Here is a 24,209-nt window from a genome sequence, read left to right on the forward strand (position 1 = left end):
TGAAGAAGGTATGTAGGTATCCATTAGGTAGGTACTTTTGTTGTATATAATGTTTTAGTGCATACAAATTGATTTTGTAAAATAGATTAATCTATCTACATTGCAAACTGCACTCGCTCGTAAATATTATTTTCCTTCGCTCCGTTTACCTACATTATCTAATTTAATTTTTGCGTCCACAACACCTGATTAAATTGACTATTTAATCAAATTGTACGAAAAATTGTCCAGTCTAGACACTTTCATATCTAGTTAAGAGTAGAGGGACCTATGGATGAAGGTAATGATAAGACCAAACTCAATAGACGCAACCGCATCGGTATAATTAGGTATTCCGAAATATTTACAAGGAAATAAAAATGTGTAACATACAAACATACATAATAACAAAAGCATATCTATCTATTTCGAGATAAAAAAAGAAATGCAATTACGACATGGCGTGTTATTCGAAATTTTACAAGTAAAAAAACATGCCTACCGTAGATAGTCTTTGAATACGCCTGCGTTAGCCACATACGCTTACGCTTATTACCTATAAACTATCAGATACATTAACATGACGGAGTGTTTTTATTGTATTTAGTTAGACTATGTGCTCTAGAAAAATATTTAGACAATTAAGTGCAAATTTTCATTAATTTTAATCACCCATGTAGCAACGACAGGCGCGTAGGTGACTATTCGGTAAGCGGTAGTTTATACAATTTATACGAAGGATTTACAGTGGTACTGCTAATAACAATATTCCTGAAGCACAACCAAGAAATTAACATTAGTTACACAAAGGCGGCTGCGGTAGACAATGGGACAAGTATGCGACCACTTGTAGGTACTTAAATATCTATCGAGTTAACTAATAGATAGGTATGAATAAAAGAGTCCTGCCTGTGGAGTAAAAAGTCCAGCATTAGAATATTCTACAATTATATATACCAATTTACGCGCATTCCTAGACTCTTACTTCCTATTAAGTATATAATGTCAAAGCATATTAATACAGACAATATCCGACTACCTATAGGTAGAGAGTTTACGGATCCATCACATACGTCATCAAGGCAACTTTCATTCTCAACACAAGTACGGTAATTTCATTAAGTACTTGTGGTTAATAAAAAAATAATTAAATTCATACTTAGTCTTCGTGTATACAATATGCCATTCCATGAATTGATTTGAATTGGTCCAGTGATATTTACACTAGTTCTTCCAAATCCCATTTGGTTGAATAAAATAGGTACCTACCAATACCGTTTTGATTTAGGTATATATTCAGGAGTACGACTGATTATATCGTATCTCGCAAATCATTAACTACTTCGTATAAAAAGTTTAATTATATGTACCTAATGTACCTAATGGGAACAATTATTGAGATAACCTAGCATTTCTTCATGATTCACAAGTCATTAGCAGCATCTATGCAAGGATTTGTAATATCGTCAAACTAATGCACAGTTCGAGAATAAGTGATATGTTTTAGGGTATAGATAATAATATTTATAACATACATATATAATATGTATGTGTAATTTTAAAGCTTACTCAAGGTACGATTGTACACATGAAAACAAATTAAGTACTCTACCTTAAAAGGTACTCTTTAAGACACGTTGGAGTAAGGAGTCATATTTATATTTGATGCTGAACTTTCTCTCTGGCCTTATTTATTGTAACAAAATTACCTTAGCTGCCTAGCGTCTAAGTATTATTAAATAATTTAAACCTAAAAGGTAACTTCCAACAATCTGCTCTCCGCCGTCGGCGTCGGCGTCGGCGTCGGCGCGCAGCTCTCCAACAACACGTATAACAACAGGACACAAACAATACACATTTCAAATGCCTTTAGGTGTTATTCGTAAAGTAACTTTTATTAAATTTACTATAAAAGCTCGAAGATCACGAGCCAAATATTATAACATTTCTAAGTCTTTTGACTAGATTATTCGTATCTATATAATACGCAAGTAAATAACATAGGAATATTTTGTACGACAAGATGCCATCGATCACGAGCGGTAACTCAAATGCAGACTACATCTATAGGTAAATACACATAACGACAAAGTTTAAACAAAATCACACCCAAATACGACTACCTTCTACATTTACAATAAATTAAGCTTATCTACTTAAGCGGTACGATTGTCTTGTTTGATCAAATTAATTAACATATAAAAGGTTTTTTAAAGGATTGAAATCGATACCGGGAGATCGAGTTCTATAATGTTCAACTATTCCCTAGAAAAATATATTATATTCTAATCTAAACACTTATAAAAATAATAGAGATGATGGATTTTAGTAGTAGAAGATGATGCATTTGAAGGCTGGAGTGGTCCTCGGGGAATTTGTGCGGGCGGCAGGGAAGGCCCGTTTAGAAAGGCAGGCTGGCGCGGAACATGTTCTCTATGAGGGGCGGCGCGGGCACCAGGTCCTCGAGCTTCAGGTAGAAGATCCGCTGCAGGCCCTGCACGGACAGCGAGCGCAGCTCGGGCAGCGCGCCCAGCACGCGCGAGAAGTGCGGCGCGCCGCCACCGCCGCCCGAGCCACCGCCGTTCGGCATGTGCGCGCGCAGGCAGCCGATGATCCTCATTTGCAGCTCTTCCACTCGCCGCGTCTCTTTTAAGCCGTGCCTCTCTGTAACAAATGATAAGGTTCTTTAGTAACGATTACGAATTTATGAAACAGTTGATTGTGTTTTTATTTCGATTTCGTTAAAGGTATTTGTAGCTATAATTACAGTGCCTAAGAGTTCATGCAATACGAAGTTAATTATTATTAAGTATTTGTAATTTAATTTTAGAGGTCCTGTAGTCAGACAGAGGGTTAAGTAGCTAATTACCTAGTAAAAAAAGGTACAAATTAATTACTAGTCATTCGTGTCCTGATGGGTCTTGCTCTTTTAAGCGTCAATGGCTTGGTTAAGTATATTTATTTTGATGTGTGTAAAATGAAGTTAAAATCCTCTATTTCATTTTAAAATAGGTAATATCAAAATAAATAGAATTACAATTACCTGTTATCAGAGTAAGGGCGCACAGGCACGCAAAGGTCGAAATGTCGATGTCCATTGAGTGCAGTGTATTGCTGAAATCTAGCACCGCATGCAGCCAGTCTCCAAACGATCGTTGGCACTGTCGCTTGTCCAGGACTAGACCATTGCAAAAAGTTAACTTTGTGTCCTCGGGCCTCGTGCGGTATGCAAGTCTCAATACGAACAATTCAAGCCGCGCTGAAGCAAAAAGTTGATCACGATCCTCAATGCACAGTTCTGCATACCCTGGAACCTTCTCGGCGAAAACCTTTATCATGTCGATCGATGTTGTTAGGATTGAATAGAATTGCTGAATTACTTCCGAGTCGGACATCGGTGGTTCCATGGGATTAGGTTCTCTGTACTGAGAATAATCAAGATTAGAAAAGTCTGGCGAAGTATCTACATGCGCTCTTACAAGGGCGGTAATCAGTGAAATGGGCGGACTCGGAGGAGATTCTTGTGGGCATTTTGGCTTAGAAGGTAATCTTCCTCGCCTTCCTTTTAAGGAATCTGTTCGTACAACTTCCTTGACCATACCGACATTAAGACATTTTTGGAATCGACAAAATTGACATCTGTTCCGTCTTCTTTTATCTACAGGGCAAGATTTTTCCGCTAGACAAACGTATTTTGATCCTTTTTGAACAGTCCGTTTGAAAAAGCCTTTACAACCTTCGCAAGTCCTAACACCGTAATGTTGGCACGCGGCGGTGTCCCCGCATACGGCGCAGAGCTGGCTGGGCGATGGCGGCGCGGCTCGCAAGCCGCCGTCCGGCGGGACGCCCCCGGGCGAGCTGGATGCCGAGCTCGGTGCCGACGCCTGCATACAGTGCACTTTCGGTCCGTGAATCTTCGGGCTGTCATTGGAACTATTCGATTCTGATCGCTGCACTGGCAGTGATGCTCTCCTTTGTCGATTCTGGTCCGTAGACACGTGTAAATCGACGGAACTCGAAAATGGGGGCAGTGAATATGAGTCCTGATTGTGGGGCACGCCGCCAGTATCGAACGTAGGACTGCATTGTTGTGGCGGTGCATAATATGGCGAAGGAACATAAGGAATTGAAGGTTGGTATTGGTATAAGACGTGCGTAGAAGCGTGTCCCTGGTGGGAATACGCACTAACGTTGTAGCAGTCTTCCTCCATTTTTAAACCGAATTCGGCCATCTCTGGTTTTGGGTAGCGAACTGAATAAGTTTCTTCAAAACTAGGCAGGGCCGGGCCGAGGGTCGGCGAGGGGGTCTCGCTCACTGGAGTAGTACGATGCGATTTGATTTCAGGCGGAATCGGAGCATGAAACTCGACGTCCGGGAATGGATCTAAGTTTTCTTCTAAGATCTCCGAAGAATCCTCTTGATATTGGGGTGACAGTAAATCAGTGAAAGACGAACCGTAGTTGCTCTGTAATAAAAAATGTGATCGATAATGGAGGCGTTGCTAAAGCAGTAGGCGGTAGGGTACCGCTCAGCCAATGGTGGGCGTTGTTTCTGTAGCTATCTTTATGTAGGCCTAATTGTACTGCTTATTTATATTTAGAAATGATAGATTAGATCGGTTTTTGAGTAATTTATAAGAATAATCTAATAAGAGTAGAGTTTGTAAGTTATTTAAATAATGTATCCTTCGTGATGTCTCATTCGTTGACATGACGAACTAGAGTGATAGGCAAAGTAGCTTCAAAATCAAAAGTTACGGGAATAATAAAATGTATAGGTATGCAATTTTATGTTATCAAAATATCAATTAGAAATACTTACGTGTGTCTGCAGCAGTAGCATGCTGGTAGAGTTGGACGTGAAAGCGTTTGGCGAGCGCGGCTCTATGGCGCTCGGCCCTGTAACAATCAAACATTTCGCTTAAGTCAATTATTAACTTCAAGAACTTTCCCAATTGCTTCTAGATTAACAATGAAAATTATTATTTGAATATGATTCGTTTGGTGGTATTATTTAAGTCATGAAACCGTGACAAGATATTGAAAGAAACGTGTGTCGGACAGAAAGAACGAGCGAGCTGTGAGCGGGAGCCGACTGGACGCGGCCGGCGAGCTTTGAACTATCACGCTATACACTCCATGCATCATTTATATTTACCCTCGGCGAACATACTTTGATTCTTCCTTCAACACAACACTCGTAATTGCCTAATCGATATCTACTCTCGCGGACTCCACCGGTATCGCCCGCTACCCTTCTACGACCAACAATGACGGCGAAAAAGAAAGGTCTTCTAATTTATACTGCAGTTTTAGCCGCCGAATATTAGCGTTTTGAATACATCGTGTCACGGTGCTTGATTCGCCACGCCCCGAAAATTGAATCCTATGTATACACCTAGCCCGCGATTATAATAGAAACGACCCTAACGACCATCATATGCAAACGACTCTAGCTTTTAACGCCAGTCTATAGGGTTTTTATTTAAAAAAACTTGTAGAATTTATAATTTTTGGGGCGAAAAGGCGATGGATCCCTTGGGAGGTTATGAAATCAGTGGCATTTGCAGTTTCTATTATGTTAGGAACCATTAATTCCAGTCTTATTAAGTTATAAACAAAACGCCTAAGCTTTTGTTGCGAATATTCATGAAGTTTAGGTATTCTTGAGACATAATCATGGTCTAAGAAACTTACAAAAATTATGAAAATGCCATACAATCTGCAAGTACGTACCATGTACATGATCTTGCCGCATCTGTTTGGCCATTTTCCATTATTAGTTAGGTATATATATTATATATATAAAATAAATAAATATTTGGAGACAAATTTACGGCGATCGACAAAGCCCCCAAGCTAAGCAAGCAAGCAGCAAGTTTGTAGTATTAGGTACTAGGCGATGATATACATACTTATATACATAGAAAACATCCATAACTCAGTAAAGATACTTTTGTTTTGTAGTTCGTGTGCTTGTTATTGTAAGAGCTGGTTGTAATAAAACCACCATGTTTTATTACAACCACCAGTTGTAATAAAACATGAAAATCTTTATGCGGTTAGGGTGTTTAATTTTTCCGAATTTTTCATTTCCATGACATTTCGCTCGATATCGTGTTTTCACTGATGATATAATATATTTATATACGCACAATATCAACAAAAAATATCTCATATTACGAACGACTAAATCAGCGGCCATCATAGTGTAGAGTTTTGTGTTACTGAACCTTCCATATATATTATTAAATTTTAACCTACTTGATACCTACCTACTTGATATTAGTCTAATTTTGTCTTCCTTCCTCTCCCTACTCCCATCGGTCGTGTTTTAATTTATTACCACTCGTTCCGCATTTTCTACTTTTCGCACTTGTACCGTAATGTACCGCACTTGTACCGTAATGTAATATTTTCTTATCGTAGGCTACATTCTCCCTCTATTAATGCGTGTTTCGTTCTGATTGACACACACTGGCCGGGCCTTTTGGGTCTAACACTCTGAGCCTTCGTTTTTAGGGTTCCGTACCCAAAAGGTAAAAACGGGACCCTAATACCCTATTACTAAGACTCCGCTGTCCGTCCGTCCGTCCGTCTGTCACCAGGCTGTATCTCACGAACCGTGATATGAAATTTTCACAGATGATGTATTTCTGTTGCCGCTATAACAACAAATACTAAAAACAGAATAAAATAAAGATTTAAGTGGGGCTCCCATACAACAAACGTGATTTTTGACCGAAGTTAAGCAACGTCGGGCGGGGTCAGTACTTGGATGGGTGATGGGTGATCGTTTTTTTGCTTCTTTTTTTTTGTTTTTTTTTTCTATTTTAGTGATGGTGCGGAACCCTCCGTGCGCGAGTCCGACTCACACTTGGCCGGTTTTTTTTGCTTGTTTTGCTCTATTTTTTGTTGATGGTGCGGAACCCTCCGTGCGCGAGTCCGACTCGCACTTGGCCGGTTTTTTATTATGGTTCCGTAGTAAACCAGAAACCTTTGTAGTTTCTTCATAAAGTAATTAGCTCCGAAAATTAAAAAAAAAAGATCTCTCCACCTCTCTAACTTTTGAAATACATATTTGGGTCTAAAATATGTGAAAAAATTATGAAAGTAAATGATTTGGGTAAACACTATTTTGACCATGATCGATTCAGAAGCCCCTTCAAAGGAAAAGGACATTAGTTAGGTACCTACTCGTGCTGCGAAGATACTTCCTTCGCTTATTTATGTCCATAGTATCTACAAAAAGCTCCCTTTTAGATCTGTCTATTGTAACATTTGCAACGAACTGTCAATAGAAGAACAAATGTTGGTTAGTTTGAGGAGTACAGGCAACAGTTTAATTTTTTGCTCGTGTATGTATTGGTAATATTTTTCATACGTACAATATAACTGGCTTCAAACGGCACGTAAAAGGTTAAAAATAAAAATATACGGTTTCATGGGAGTAAAAGAGAATACTCCCCGCAATTTGATTTTTTTAATCGTGCTCGTTACTGAATGTTACTGTTAAATTCTACTTTTAAATTAATAATTGTATTTTCTTTTTGGAATGGAATAAAATTTAAATTAAATTAAATTTGCGAATTTCGGTTTTCGCGGTGGCCCCCTGGAATATTTTTCCTAATAGAGATAAATGTCTGTCTACGTACGTGTGAAGTTTGCGTTCAAAAGTTCTAATCTTTAAGCAGTCTAATTGTTCTAGATCTATATGTAGGCATATTCATATATGATTATGTTTGTTGAATGATATATCGTTAAAAAATATACCTAATATGTGCATGTGAAAAACATACTCGTCTTGGCGGGGGCACGGCCGTGCCCCCAGATTTTATTATGCATTTTAATAAAATTTAAGATTTACAGAACATACCAAGAATATGGGCCCGATTCTGATTTTGAAATAGACATCTACTAGATATCTTTTAGACATCACCAAGATACGATAACGATATTTTTAAGATATAACCTGTCAGATTTGACATTTTCGCGATTCTGGAGATACTCTTGAACGATTTTCATAATGTCTAAATAGTCTCGTTATGTATTTTTCGATCTCAAAACGATTTTGAAACTATCTTAAAACGATAATTTAATGTAAAGTGACATTGGTTGCCCGAGTTGAGCTGCAAAAGATATCTAGTTGGTATCCAGTACATATCGTATCGTTCTCTTCTCTAGAACGGATCTTGTTTTCCGAATACCGCGGTACCTATCTGTTTTATCGGTTTGTTGTGCGTACCTACGTATTAAATGAAAACAATTCACTATTATGAAATTTATTAAAAAAATAAAAATAATTAGACATCGTGGTTAGTTATTTAACACTTATATCATATTACATAATTCTTATGGGAATATGTAAGTGAATATAATGTAGACACTTACAAATTAAATATAATATTTATAACCACAATTTCCATAATTAATGCCTTTAAGTCTTGGCTTCTTATTGTATTTATTTATTCACATATATAATTACATTACACAAAGCCCTCTCTTTCTAAATAATTATAAGTTCAATCAATGTCACGCGTGTTATTAAAATGAATTGATTGACATCTCATTCATTAAAATCGCTTCAGTAATTTTTAAGCTATGGTGGAATATATGACACACATACCGAAAGAAACGCTCATTCTTTTATTTTTTACCATTTTTATATATTGTGACCTTTTTTGCCACTTTTGTGTTATATCTAGTCAGGATCGCGAGCCCTTTTCATCCTTATAGGAGAAAAAAAGTGTCCTAAAATTTCCATACATTTATCATACTTTCCTTTTTTGTTACCGCCATACAAAGTGTACGGGGAAATGGTAACACAATAGGAAAAAACTCTGGGACATTTTTTTTATCCCATTAGGATCGATAGGGCTCGGGATTCTGAGTAGAAATAACACAAAAGTGGCAAAAAAGCTCACATACATAAAAATGGCAAAAAATAAAAGAAACGCTCACCTACATAGACACTAAAACGATTGGGCATTTAGGTAATTACCCGATCACGCTGCTATTGTACCAATTTTGTTGGATAAATGATAAACCCCAGTTACTTGGGATTTCCCACCTGACACGTAGCGAGAATATATTCTTTAAAAATCTGTTTTAATATTTTTTAAATTAGTGGTTATGTCTTACCGTAAAATGGGGTGAGTAGGGTCAAAACTGTAATTCAAACCTTTGTATTTTAGTTTTTATTTTATTTTGGGTAGTTCCATTTCATAACTTTGACGATAAAGAGGAAAACCCACCTCACCCCGTAGTGCCTCGTATTTGGGGTGAGAGGGATTTTTTTTTATTATGCGTATTACTATAGTTCCATTTTAAATTGGAATACATTATTTTTGTAGCAGTAGCCTTAATATCCCTTCTCACCCCCCTCTCAAACCTTCTCTCCCCAATCATAACCGACTTCCCCGCGAAACCTACTCACCCCGTTTTACGGTACCACAATAATGCTTGACACACATACTTGTATATTATTATCAAGTTTACTGATCGGTTGTTGTGAATGTATTATATTTTACATATGTAAACATTTAAACGGAATTTGAAAGGAAATAAATGATACAGCAGATAAGGTTTCTTAACAACTTCTCGTAAGTCCCTTCTTCTGTATGCCTAATAATTACACCGATTTAATTAGGTGAGGTGGGCCGAAGCAAACATGTTAAATTTCCGATTTAATTCAAGCAAATTTTATGTAATCGTCTAATGTAAACTAATGCAATGACCCTAATAAGTTCCAAACTAAATTGTCCTTAGTTGTCCTGTAGACTTACGACGCTACAATCTGATCTTTTGTTATCGTGTAAAATTATCGCAAGCAATGCCGCTATTCCCTAGTGCAAGATCCCGAATTACAACACATCGTGATGATCATGACCCCCGCGATACAGGCCATGCCTAGTGCGGGGTTCACTGTAACGTGCCTGCTAAACTTTTATTATGAATAAAAATATTGTTATTGTTATTACATAATGGTCGCTCGATAAGCAAAATGCTCGATAATCTTTAACTTGACCACAGAATAAATAATAGTACTAAGTACAGAAGGCTCACTCTGTAACAAAACGCGTCTGTTACGATCAGCACAGATATGGCCGCTAGACACGCCTGACTTGACTACAGTTTTTTCGTGAAAAATTTAATGTTCACGAAAAAACCGTAGTAAACTCGTATACTCTTTAAAGCAACATCAAAAGTATTGATTGACATCTTTTCCACCAAAAAATCGGTTCACTGTTTTGACTATATAATACTCAGTGGTCGAACCCTTGGGAAGAAAATAAATCCTTTGCATAATACTACACTACAACAAAGTGTGCAACTATGCAGTCCGTCTTTATTTTAAATGACTTATTTATTTTTTATAGTAATAACTGTAATAAAACATGTGCGAAATAGATAAAGATTAAGTATTAGTAAAATTGCCTATGGACAACTTTTATAAAATTATGAAAATCACTTTTTTTACTATGTAACTGTTATGTTATAGTAGAAACCCGCTGCTACGAGTGCTACGACATCTTTTAAGCATCGACAGCATTTGATAGCACAGGGGGCAACGTTAGAATCGAAAGGCAGCTCGCTTACGCTTTGTGATGGGGGTACCTTGCCTCGTCTTCATATCAACAAGGGAACATAGATGGCGCTGCGATAGCATAAAAAGCTGTATTGATTAGAATACTTGCACATACGTCATAGAGAATCTATACTTATGCTAGTATTTGTGTCTTAACTTACGTCTGCTATACATGTAGTGTGTTTGCGGAAACGCTGCCGCATGACGCAGATGACGTCTGCAAGCAGTAGTGACGAATACATGCGTCATGTATTGGCTATCTCGCTATAGTAAAATCCGCATTTCAGAGCAATAACGATTACTTGTATTTGTAACAGGAAAGCTTTCAAACTACGAATGTTAATTTACCTCTTTAGGCGCAATTGCGATAGCGTAATGTTAACTACAGTGTTAAAAACTACCGTCCAAAATCAAGACGAAGAAGTACGATACGAACGGTATTTCAAACGACAAACACAACATTCAAAGTGTTAAGTTATGATTTAATAATTACAGAACGACATTTTTGTGTTGCATTAATGAATTCTTGCCACTGTAGATTAAACTATTAATTGCACAAATGGAAGTGCCCTCTGTATTAGATAGCCACGATTACGACCACCTAGGAGAATCGAAAGTTAACAATAATAAAGCATTTAGATATGTTAAATTATTATACGTTCGTTGAAACAATATAAGACTAGGATCTTAAGAATCTTATGATTGAAGTTGTTATGTACTTGATCTGTCAGCTGCTGATGCTTATTGGTACGTAGCTGTGTCGCTGTCTTCTGTTAAAAAAATCAGGAAGGTGTGTAAAGCTCTTAAGAGTAGCGGCCCTATTCGAACTTTAAGATACGTCAATTAATAGATCTAGAAACGATATGGATTAGATATGACATGTCAATGTCAAATGTGACGTTTCTTCAAACAAAAATGTCACTTTTGACTCCGACACATCTAATCCATATCGTTTCTAGATTGATTAATTGACGTATCTTAAAGTTCGAATCGGGCAGTTGATACCACAGCGCTACTGAATATGAAATCAGAATTTAAGTTAGAATTCCGTAGCCATCCCTAATATAGACACTAATATCTCTTAAGTTACAACATCAAACAAAAAACAGACGTATACCTACTATATCATCTTCATTGGTCAGCGAAAATTGATTAAGAAATATACGACGGCCTTCGATAAAAAGGATTAGCTTAAATACATAATAGGCTGAGTAGCGGTATGCCGTTAAGTCATTGAAGGTAGCTCTATTTACCTTTAAGTTTATCGTCGCTATATGTCGTTGGTTATATGAATGGCTATTGTTAAGGCAATTTTGTTTAGTGTAAAATAATTGAAAGAGGATTATCAGCTGTGGGGCGGCACGTGGGCGGGCGGCGCGGGGGGCGCGCGGCGTGACGTCATACCGTCGAACGTCACACCCCCTTTATCGCTGCCGTATTTACGTAGACTTTCCCTCGTTTTCACGTGCGGTAAGGAAAACCGTATAAAAAAGTATATGTAGGTAGCACAATGGCCGTGTCGAGTCAATAGGCTGCGGTATGTCTGGTGTCAGATTTTTACGTCCTTTAGAAAGTTGTCTTGTCTATTATTGGCTGACTTTCCCAAGCACTAGTGACTCTTTCTGAGCATAATAGATGCTAACATGCCATAGCGAGCGATTGAGTACCATTTATATAATTCCGCCAAACACTTAGTGTTAGCCACGACGCAAATTTTAGTTTGCCTTAAATATTTTTTTAAACTGGCTAATGACAGTTACTAATGAAAGAAAGGTGTCATCATGGTGCTACAAATCATATTTTTGTTGTTAATTCGTGGTTTTAATAAATTTTTAGTTTCCGTAAAACGGGGTGAGTAGGTTTCGCGGGGAGACGTGGGTTATGAATGGGGAGAGAAGGTTTGAGAGGGGGGTGAGAAGGGATTTTAAGGCTACTGCTACAAAAATAATGTATTCTAATTTAAAATGGAGCTATAGTAATACGCATAATAAAAAAAAATCGATCCAACAATCTTCCAAAACCACCTTTGTATGAAAACCCCTCTCACCCCAAATACGAGGCACTACGGGGTGAGGTGGGTTTTCCTCTTTATCGTCAAAGTTATGAAATGGAACTACCCAAAATAAAATAAAAACTAAAATACAAACGTCCGGAACACTTATTATATACACCATTCAGTTTTCATATGTAAAAATAAAATGTTATATAGGTTTGAATTTCAGTTTGGACCCTACTCACCCCATTTTACGGTAATTTATGATCACTTTTGCAAATTAGTAATTTTATGATAAATTGGACCACAAAAATATAAATTACAATCCTTTTTTTCGTATGAGAGTGAGTTATTAATGTTATTAAATGTTTTTGTGGTAGGTAGCAAGACAAGGCTTCAAGTTTGTAGCTGATTGATATTGCATTCGGAATTAGGAATAGGTAGTTTGGAAAATATATTTACAGTACATATGGGGCTACTTTTCCGCACTAATGCGTAAAATAGCACTTTTCGTGCGTATGTCGAAACTTTAAAGTGCCATATGTACTGTAAAACGTTGTTCGATACACGTGCGACTAGGTAATTCGCAACTCGTGTCGATTTAAAATACTCCCTTCGGTCGTGTTTTAATTTATCGCCACTCGTTTCGAATTTCCTCTTTTTCGCACTTGTATCGAAAATAACTATTTTGATTCAGGTTTATTTATATTTATGTAGGTACCTAAAAGGGTGAATCATCATTTTCATTGTCACGTTGTAGCCATGGGGTTGTTCTCCTGGGTTACTCTTTAAACGTGAATTTTTGTCGAAGGATATCTATTAGCTAAGTCATTGGAACATGGTAGAACATTTCTTCTAAGAAATTAAGCTATTATTTTCCCTGGCTGGTAGAACAGAGTAATTACCTACCAACAAGAAATAGTTGGCCCATCCAAAAATAATATTGAGAAGGTTTGGATAGAGGCACGTAAATAAAAGTAACTTAAAGTACCTACATAGGTAATAAAAATACAAAATTTATACGATAACGCGGTAGGTAATACCACCAAGGCAAAATCCCCAACCGCTAGTTTACTACTTATCTATGTTTTCGAAAGCGTCACTTTCAATTTAATACCCAACAACTAAATAGGATCCGCCAACGTGCTGGCGAGTGTTGAACTTGAATATAGGGGAGTGGTTGCCGTGACGTCAGAGACGGGTAACGATCGTCGCGGTTACTGTAATAGAGCGGTAGTTTCAGGAGGCCTCTCGGATCGCTTGTAGTAAATTGACACTGCATGGGCGCTATGGGTTACCGACCGGAGAAAATTAATCTGTAAAATATCGTGCATGCATCATAAACCATAATAGGTTTCCCCTTCGAAATTCCGATTTCTAATGAATGCCCAGCTAATGAACCCAGCAAATGCATTTTTTCCTATGGAATATAAAGAATCTGAAGACTACTGAAAAATTTTAGGAATCCTCTCTGATCACATGTAGTGTAATAGGCACAACTTGGAAGTTACGGTCATGGTGTCCTGAGAAGTCCTGTTGGGCTTCATTATTAATCAAGCGAATGCACCTTTGGTTTCCATGATCGGCAAGCTTTCTGATAAGTTTCGAGATACCTACTACACAAAATCAAGACCAATGGTGAGAACTCCAATCGGACGCATAATTATGTTGATATAGCAACTTTACCAAAATTTTCTTGCTGGAAAGATATCAAAGCTTAAAAATTCGTTGTGGATTTAAGACTCGGTGTCGCAATTAAAATCAAACAAAGGTATTTTTGCAGCCAACTGTAGGTAGGTAGGTAGCGAAAGAAATAATTAAGACACCTGCGATTGTCGCGGATTGAACAACGACCTTCAGTATATGTAAATATTATGAGATATTTAGTCAAATTGTAGTTAGTTACGTTACCTACGTGGTGTCTAGGCTGTTTCACGAATTTAGCTAATGTAGGTAGCGGGTCGGCAAAGCAAGGGCGTCCTTGAAACGGAACGCGGCGGGCGGATCGATGTGTGACGTAACAGCGCGTGACGTCACAGGCGCTCGATGCAGAGGCCGAGGGCGCCGGTGCCGGGTGCGCCCCCGCCACCCTTCGACCACACGAAACAATACTGAATGGACACCTCGTCCCGCGCTAGATTTATAACCTTACCTATGGAGAATCCGCGTGGATGGAATTGTCGATATGTACCTAGGTATCCAAATATATAAGGACAATTTTACATACCTACACAGATCGACTTAGTCCCAACTAAACTAAGTTAGGCTTGGATCTAAGCGGTACTTGTTTATTATCGTGGTTTACTTACTACACGCTTGCTTTGTTAGCACAACGAACGTGAAGCTACAGACGAATGGTCATGTGTTTTTTTATGACAGACACACTAGTTTCTCCGATGTTTTTTTTCAAACTAGACGGAAATCATAATTCCCAAAAAACTAGTAGAAGCAGACCCTTAAGAGTATTCTTGAAGCTTGGATTTCATAAACATTTAATTTTGTTTACAGTATATATGGTGCTATTTTCCCGCACTAGTGCGGAAATATGCACTTTCCGTGCATATGTCGAAAATTTTAAGGGCCATATGTACTGCAAAACGGTGTACAATACACGTGCGAATTAGGTAATTTGCAACTCGTGTTGATTTAAAACACTCCCTTCGGTCGTGTCTAATTTATCACCACTCGTTGCAAATTTCCTACTTTCCGCACTTGTATCGTAAATAACTATTGTGCGGAATGGATGCTTTCATTTGTGCAAGTTTGGATTTCCAACATCGTATTTCGATGAGAGAGTAGGGTCTGAGAACTCTGAGAAAAACACTTGTATTTGTAATAAAACTTGACTGTGCTTTGTTTGTGCTTAAATATTTTTACCTACAAAAAATAGAAATCGCGCTTTCGTGATCGGTTGTTTCCGATACATTATTTACTTGGCGAGTTGTGGGGTGTTTGCCTTCCTTGCCACCCCGCGCGGCCGTTTCACGCCACCTTAATATTTTTAGACTGTGACGTAATCGGGCCGCTTCTGTTACGGCAGACGGCTGTGAAATGAAGGCCTAAATAAAGAAAAAGACTGGAAGATTAGGAAAAACAGCATATACATTATCTGCATTATTTTAAGCCCCACTGACCCAGCGGTGCAATGCTTACTACTATTAGTTTTAATTGACTTCAATATTTGTAAAGGAGGAGGTTCTCAATTCAGTAGTAAATATAAGGTATGTTTTTTTTTAATGTTTGTTATCTGATAACTCTGTAAGTATTTAATTGTAATTACAGAAGCGATATGGATTTTTTTAAATTTAAAATGGATAGTAGGTAGATTGGACAATTAAAAAAAAATCATGTTTTGATGACAGGATCCATGAGGAATCAAGACAGATACTCAGATCTTATAGATAGGGTAATAAGTGGGATAGTTGCCCCACTTTTTGAAATGTGCAATTATCATGCAGAAGATAAACTTTGAATAGCTTCGGACTTAGTAAAAGTTTAGTCTAAGTATTAAGGGAAAAAAAATGTTAGGGATTACCTATTGGAATTGTTATGAAATGCACTTTGGTCGCAATGATTTTAATATCATTTCAAACTGTTTTGTGAAGTCAGTTTCTTTGGATTAAGATTATTAGGGTTTCAGTAAGTTGATAGAGCATTAATAAGCCTTCGCCATCCGTTTACTGTTTACAGAAACATAGAGATAGGTATATTAGTTATATACTTAATTAAATTCATTTATTTTATTCTTAATCTTATATTTAGCCGAATAAATAATTAGTTTGAAAATTAAGTATAAAATGCTTGATTTATAGACTATAGAATACAAAAATCACTTCCTCATACAACTTGTTCCCTCAATTTCTCTTAGATTTCATCATCAGAACTGGATTGTGTGTTGAAAATGGAACTAACTTGTAATAGGTATAGTTACAAACAATTTTTTTCCAAATCGGTTCTGTAATGACAGAGTTCTGATGTAGTGAACAACAAACTTCATATGATTATGAAAAATCCTTTTAATGGAGTAATGAAGTCTTTGCCGCCAAGCTAGAATGTAGATATCGTAACCGCTAATTTATAGATATTAAAACTGGACTTTATATGCCTGCCGTATTTTTTTAATGTACCTACTATTTACTTATAGGTTATTTAAATTACTTATTTATACTATTTAAAAATCCCCAAACGATTTTTGATCTTAAATCTTAGAGTAAAAAACATAAACAGCTTTTAAAATTTGGCGCGCGCCTATCGAATATTTAAAAGTTTTACAATTTCCGCGCACTAACAACTAAATAGTCTAAATACCTACTAAAAATACCAAACTTTTATTACGGTCTGCGCAAATGAGCGATTAACTTGATAACTACTTAAGGTCTTATGTTAGAGTTTTATTTTCTCTCTCTTTAAGATATTATTGTAGTTCAATCAATAATGAATAAAAATATTTACACACCTGCTAAATTGTGACAAAAAGTTATAGGAAACAAAGTATACTTGCATCCAGGGTTGGGCAAAATACTGCTTCCACGTATTTGAAATACAAATTACAAAATACATTTTTAAAAGTATTTTAAATACAAAATACAAACTACTTTGGTGACGGGTATTTGAAATACAAAATACAAATTACAGTGTTTAAAATAATATATTTCAATTACAAAATATACCTTTATTTATTTTTTTGTTTAGCATTTAGTTTTAACGTTAACGAATATCCTTTCATATAAACTTATAGGGTCATTGCGCTAGTTTTCGTCCAGCTCTAGTTTACGTCCACTTGACGAAATTTGAATATATCCCTACATTCCTGCACAAATTTGGACTGATTTCAATCCTTATGTCTAAGGCGTCTAAGCAATATATCTGTCTACATATAACAATGATATTTCGCAAAAAGGAAGCGCTGGTGGCCTAGCGGTAAGAGCGTGCGACTTGCAATCCGGAGGTCGCGTGTTGAACCCCGGCTCGAAACAATGAGTTTTTCGGAACTATGTACGAAATATCATTTGATATTTACCAGTCGCTTTTCGGTGAAGGAAAACATCGTGAGGAAACCGGACTAATTCCAATTACGGCCCTAGTTTACCCTCTGGGCTGGAAGGTCAGATGGCAGTCGCTATCGTAAAAACTAGTGCCAACGCCAATTACTGGGATTAGTTTCCAAGCGGACCCCAGGCTCCCATGAGCCGTGGCAAAATGCCGGGACAACGCGAGGAAGATGAAAATTTCGCAAAAAGTAGTAAATTAAAAATGACATATATATTTGATAATCCGTCAAGTCGTCGAAAACTAGTGCATGGACGGAAACTACTGCAATGACCCTATCCCCTAGATTTAAACGAAAAGTTCCACGCAGAAGTTGACCTAATATAGATCCAGTATCCAGCCAATGAAAATTGTATCTCGGCTGGATCGGAGGTTCGCGGTCGGCTCACAGCTTGTGCGAGAGATTAGACATTTTAGGATTATAGAATTTAATAAAATGTATTTATAGAAATGTATTTTGAAGCTTGAAGTATTTGAAATACAAAATACTAAATACATGTGAGTGCAGTATTTGAAATACCAAATACAAAATACTTTTGAGGTAGTATTTGAAATACAAATACAAAATACTAATTTGTATTTCAAATACGTATTTCAAATACATGTAATTGAAATACTGCCCAACCCTGCTTGCATCTATGTTTATTTACACGTTAAAATTTCTTACTTACTTACTTTACGAGTTGTAACTAAAATTGCCGTGAAAACGGTGACGTCAAAAGTATAATGACCGGGATCTAGCGATCCTTCGCGTATGACGCGTCCCCGTGAGGTGGTTGCGAGATGGGAACTCTCAGCGTGACGCGACCAGGCTGCGGCGCGGGCCGCGCGGGACGCGGTCGTGGCGTGACGCGCTCGGGGTTGCGGCGCGTGACGTCAGTCCAGCTGGTGATAGCGTGCCTTATCAATCTTATCATTGTCAACTACTAAAAAACACTTTTACCAAACTTTTATTTCGGGGCAGATCAACACAAATTATAGGCAATTTACTTGTTGAATATGTAGTTTTTTTATGCTTCATTTGCATTTTTGACCAGATCGAAACAAGACTTTACTAAACTAGTTTCAAGGCTCATAGCTATAAAGGTACAATTAAATTAAACATTGATCTACTGCAGATAACTTAATCGAGCAACATTACTGCATAATTCGATCAATCGAATATTGCTATACCGGGCCCGCTAAACCCGTAACGGACAAAAAATAAAATATAGTGACTACTCGTATGTTTTAGCAGAAGATTGAGATCACGCATAATATTGACGGCAATTTGCACTCGCATCTCGGCAGGTGCAGCCGGTTGCGACAACGATTGGGCAAGGCTGAGAGGCCGACAGGGTCCCACTATAATGTACAGGCATTATTATACAGCCGGCGGTCTTCCACCGCGTGTCAACCATCAGCAAACCCCGTTATTTATCAATGTTGCAGTTCATTGAAAATAAGGATTGGAAATACGTACGCTTAATTCGTCTTTAGTACATAACTTAGCCTTAACTAGCATTTAATCATAATACCACTATAACTTTTATAATATCATGACCGTGTAGTAATTCAACATGACTTATTAATTTAAAATAAATTTTAAGTATAATCTACATAATTAAAAAAAAAATATTCGGGTAAGTTAGATGACGACATAGGCATAAATAAGGGTATTTTAGAATTTGTATTTTTATTTACTTTAAACCCTTAAACCTTTTTTTCTAGACATGTTATCAGCTGTTGGATCTCCGAATAATAATAAGTAAATACATTATTTCTAGGCAGCTCTATTTATTGTGGATTCAATGGACATCTATTTCTTGGTTAAAATTATTATTTTAATATTTTTATTCGGTAAAATTGGGTACCAATAGTGAAGTTAAGGTTCCCTGCGACAAATAGTTTTGCCAACCTTTATTTTCAATGAAATGGGTACTTTTCTCTACTTAAATTAAATTATTTCACACCGTGCACGAAATAAAGCACCAGATAATTATTAGAAAAATATAGATAGCAGTTATTTTTAAATACTATTTCTATTTAATAGATTGGATTAAAACATAAAAAGTAGGTCAGTTGACCGTGACGTCACTACACACGTTTTCATATAAATTCCATATTAGAAAATCGTTTTGACAGTTCTAAAAAAGAAGCTGATTTGACTAGTAGGAAAGTAGCCAATTGCAACATCGATGACGGGGTTTGACTATAAGAATGCGGTCCTGTCTCGAGAAACGCTATAAACCTAGATTGTAACCACACACGCTGTCGGAGCTTTGTAAGTAATTACTTGAACAGTACGTGTTAAACAATAAGCCGCTTCGTAACTAAGTTGAATGCATATTGAGTATGTGATGTTATGATTGTTGCGACACGCGGTCAGCGGGCACTATAGCATAATGTGTGCCAGAGGCGGTGGATCTCCGACCGGTCCCGCTGGGTGCTGTCGAAATATTCTTAGATTTCATCACGGCTTGTTTGCTTACAATATTGTAATAATAAGCATATTTGCTTATATTACAAAAAAAGTGTAACATTTTTTATATAGGAGCCCGAGTAGCTATACGAGTATTAAACAATCTCTATTAGGTACCTACCTAAGGCAAGATAATATATACAATTAAAACGGAGGAATAATATTTATTTATGATTGTGTATACCTACATATTTGTTTTTGTGTGTTCCCTATATTTTGGCAGAGTTGAGGGTGCCATTTTCTCATCTTCTTCTATTACTCGGAGAATATAGCATGTGCAGTGCATAAGGAACACGCAAACACAAATTTATATACTCGTACATAATAAATATATATCTCGTTTTAGTAATATTTATACTCGTAAATTTTATTTTGTATTATAAAAGACCATGTTAGCTTAAAATTGTAAAAAGAGGCAAGAATTCTAGTATGTAGGTACCTAGTAAGGATACCAAAAAATACTACGAAGTAGTTAGTAATACTAGATCTAGATTATCTTGAGAAAACAGCGTTTAGTCAATTTAAAGATTTTAAAGCCATGATTATAATTTAAAATTATTGAGCTGTTTATAATGTCATCTATGCAAAAATGATAAATAGGTAGATTGTCGTTTTAGCGATCGCACTATTAACACAAATTATACATACAAACTTTCGGTCACGTGTACTACTCGTATTCTTATTAAATTAGGATTAAGTACCGAAACATACTACCAATTTCAATACGGTATGTAAGTATTTGTATTGTTGCATGGATGCATATAAATGTTCCTATAACAGATATTAATCGATGGCAAATATGGCGCAGCCGGTGTAATTTATTTATTTATATTTTATAATATGTACTTCAAATACCTATGTAAATTTGGGCACATAGGAACTTAATTTTAGGAAATGAATAATGAACATTAAACCGTTTAATATTTACCCCTTACCGCATACGAAGCCATATATGGCGGATATGACATTTAACTCTATTGACAGCTATTCAAGTTCAAATTTCAACAAATATTTTTATATTACATGCAGTAAGGGGTTAAAACTACTACATATATAAATTATTTAATGAATTTAATGGATTAATTCACCATTTCTTTTAGTTATACGTTTTATATTTTTTGACAATTTAGTGTAGTAGTAGGTACATCAAAAGGAACTGTAACAAAAAATGTTTTACGTGTTTTTAGATTATGGAAGCATGACCTGCCCTGACTAGGTAAATACAAATACGTAATTGTATTCTAAGTGTAGAATGTTGTGTGTAGGTATTACTAATATAACCGTACTATGTACCCTTTAGTTATTAATTTAGTTAAGTTTTATTACATTTAAGCATGGATATGTCTTTAACGTTAAGATCGCAAAATTAAACTAGATCACTCGAACTTAAAAACAAGCGGCTTTTAATCATTTCGAATAGGTACGCACCGTGATCAACTACAATCAGTAGGTAAGGTTTACCTCATCAAGTTTTCAAATTTATGTAAGTAAGTAGAAACTTATGTTGTATATAATCACCTCTAATCAAAAAGTAGGTAGTGGCTACTCGTAATTTAAATGCATTATGCAGTACGAAACTTTATCAAAGGCAAATATTGTATGAATTTGGTTAGGTTTACATGCCTAATTGGCTTTTTATTAAGATCCTATTACTTATTAACCAATAAGTGGAAATACACTTATTAAGTTATTTTGAAACTTACGAGTATGTAAACTTGTGTTGGTGGTATATGAATTAAGATTCGTCGAAGATTTTTTGATTTTGTAAAGGAAACACTTAACTAAAATATTGGATATTTTGATGTAGGACCGTAGGAATTAATATTTAAAAGGAAAACAGAAATCCTGAATTTATTAAAGTAAAAAATAATAATTATAAACTGACAAATTAAAAGAAAACTTAAATTATAAATTAAAATAATATAAAAACATAAAAGGGGGTACGTACGTGTGTTTTGGAATTGTCTAAGGGTGCAGTGTTTGCTGGAGGGCGTCAGCAGCGCACTTCGCATTCTAGCCGATGGCCATCATCACGACAGTTCCACACAGAGTCTACAACACAACGAAAGCGAAAATAAACACAGAAGTGGAGGGACGCGGTGGTGGTGGGCGCTGACCTGGCGCAGGCTTGTCGCCGTGGCGGTCGCGGTCGGGGTCCAGAGCGGCGCGCGGCTCCAGGGTCAGGCCGAAGCACGCGCCAGACAGTCCCAGCTCGCTCAGCAGGATCCTCATGCGGCCGGGCACATCCCACTCACTGCACGCGCACTCACTCACTCGGTCAGTCTATCGGAAGTATGCGAATCGCAAGAGGGCGCGCGGAGGTACGCGCTAGCGAACGGGCGGTGCGTTACTGAGGCCGCCGCCGCCGAGGCTGGCGGCTATATCGCGCCGTCTGACGTCACGGCGGGGACGTCACGGCTGCGACGTCACTAACGGTACCTCCCACGGGCCGCCCGCCGCCGCGCCGCCCGCCCGAGCCTGCGCTAACGGCACCGCGTGTGGACCGGAGCTTTCAGAGGCCCGCCGCCCGCTCCCGCACCCGCACTCGCTTTCCACGGCCAGGCGCACGCCCCCCCTGCTATTTTCACGGGGATTACATAATAAATGTTTATTTTACAACCTACATTAACGCCAGTTTGGTGTAGGTAGTACTTAATAAATTAGCAATTAGGGGTTTTCCGATATTGAGTTATTTTAATTAATGTAAGGAAAAATAACCCTTTTTTAACAACTTTAGTAGGTATTTTGGCATAGAATTGCGTTTATTTTTTACTAAATGTAATGAAAGGTTTTAATTTTTGTAATTCCCATTTGTATACTTGGTCTTACATCTAATAGAGCGATCTGGTTTTAATTTCACGGCGGCATACTTTTGTTAACAGGAATAGGTACTTACATGAAATTAAAAGTAAGATTGTCAACTATTAAGATCCATAATGTGTTTACGTTAGGCATAGGTAACTATACTCTTTTTTTTCTGAAATTGTTTTTATCGATTACTTTAACGAACAGGCCAATTCGAACGTACACTGATATCAGTATGACATCTAACTGATGTCATTCAGTTATCGTGCATTTCGCTCGAACCGAACCACTCGAACTGATTGATCTAGCATCGGGAGTGAAACGAATGCACATAAAGTCGTAAGAGTCATCAACGTCTTTATTACAGACGCCACCATGGTGTGTATGTAATTCACGTCTCTTGGTGATAGGCTAAGGGCTCCTCTACACGATGGGCGCCGGCCACTCCAAGGGACGCAGCCATGCGGTAGAATGAGATAGCAATATCACTTGCTCCCTCTAACGCATAAATGCGTCCCTTGGAGTGGCCGGCGTCGGCCCATCGTGTAGAGGAGCCATACAAAGTGGAAAATCCTCTCCAATAACAGTTTTTATTTGCCATGCCCTAACGGACGTCGGCGACCACCTTTGCAGTCTCTCTCCTGCTCTTAGCCATTCTTGCCAGTATGGCTGCGTTATCCACGTTCGTCCATTTTTTTATGATGTCAAGTCAGGTGACCCTCCTTCTTCCCCTTCCCCTCTTGCTATTAATTTTTCCTTCCAATATTAGCTGTAGTAGTTATATTATATTTGTCATTTCTGTATATTTGACTTATAGATGGGATGAGAACAATATATTCATTTTTAAAACGCCAACCAAGTATTTTTTTAAAGATTTTAACCTTTGACCTTGCCATACTTACATTTCCATGGAAATCATCACTCAATCCGTTACATATTTTTACAAAAAAATGTATGACTGCCGCTGCCGTCTTCGAAGTGATACTTTATAGCAGCGGTCGGCAACCTTTTAGCAGCCAAGGGCCACATAGTAGGTAACGAAGTTGACGCGGGCCGCACTTTGTTAATATTTATGACTAGACTAGACATTGTCGTTTGTGAATATTACATACAAAATAGCCAGGGAGGCTCGCGGGTCGCAAGTGACAGGTTCACGGGCCGCATGCGGCCCGCGGGCCGCGGGTTGCCGACCGCTGCTTTATCGAATTAGAAATCCCTAAATTATATGAAAATTATATATAACTTGCGCTAGTTGCTAAGAGCAGGAATAAATATAGCATAATCTAGGACCTGGGGATCCGACCCTTTCCCCTCCCTTTTTGGGGCATTTTGGG

The 24,209-nt window shown here is 37.4% G+C and overlaps 1 protein-coding gene across 2 annotated transcripts; it reads right to left on the reverse strand.

The window, feature by feature from the left end:
- Positions 1-1,855: 1,855 nt before the first annotated feature.
- Positions 1,856-22,431, reverse strand: LOC134647929 (probable nuclear hormone receptor HR38). Of its 2 annotated transcripts, none has more exons than XM_063502307.1 (4): positions 22,188-22,431; positions 4,802-4,878; positions 3,023-4,445; positions 1,856-2,643 (listed from the first exon to the last, which is right to left on the reverse strand). In XM_063502307.1, the coding sequence occupies exons 1-4, from the start codon at positions 22,300-22,302 to the stop codon at positions 2,381-2,383; spliced, it is 1,878 nt and encodes a 625-aa protein (XP_063358377.1). In that variant the 5' UTR covers positions 22,303-22,431; the 3' UTR covers positions 1,856-2,380. The 2 variants fall into 2 exon arrangements, with proteins under 2 accessions (XP_063358377.1, XP_063358378.1); XM_063502308.1 differs by lacking the exon at positions 22,188-22,431 and adding an exon at positions 22,019-22,173.
- Between the last annotated feature and the right edge of the window lie 1,778 nt (positions 22,432-24,209).

The sequence above is a fragment of the Cydia amplana genome, chromosome 5 (assembly GCF_948474715.1).
Source record: "Cydia amplana chromosome 5, ilCydAmpl1.1, whole genome shotgun sequence".
Taxonomy (NCBI): domain Eukaryota; kingdom Metazoa; phylum Arthropoda; class Insecta; order Lepidoptera; family Tortricidae; genus Cydia; species Cydia amplana.

Coding starts and splice junctions, on each gene's coding strand:
- LOC134647929 (XM_063502307.1), bottom strand. CDS start 22,302: ATGAGGATCCTGCTGAGCGAGCTGGGACTGTCTGGCGCGTGCTTCGGC. Junction 4,879..22,187: donor CGGCGACAAGCCTGCGCCAG/GTCAGCGCCCAC, acceptor TGATTGTTACAG/GGCCGAGCGCCATAGAGCCG. Junction 2,644..3,022: donor CGCCCTTACTCTGATAACAG/GTAATTGTAATT, acceptor CATTTGTTACAG/AGAGGCACGGCTTAAAAGAG.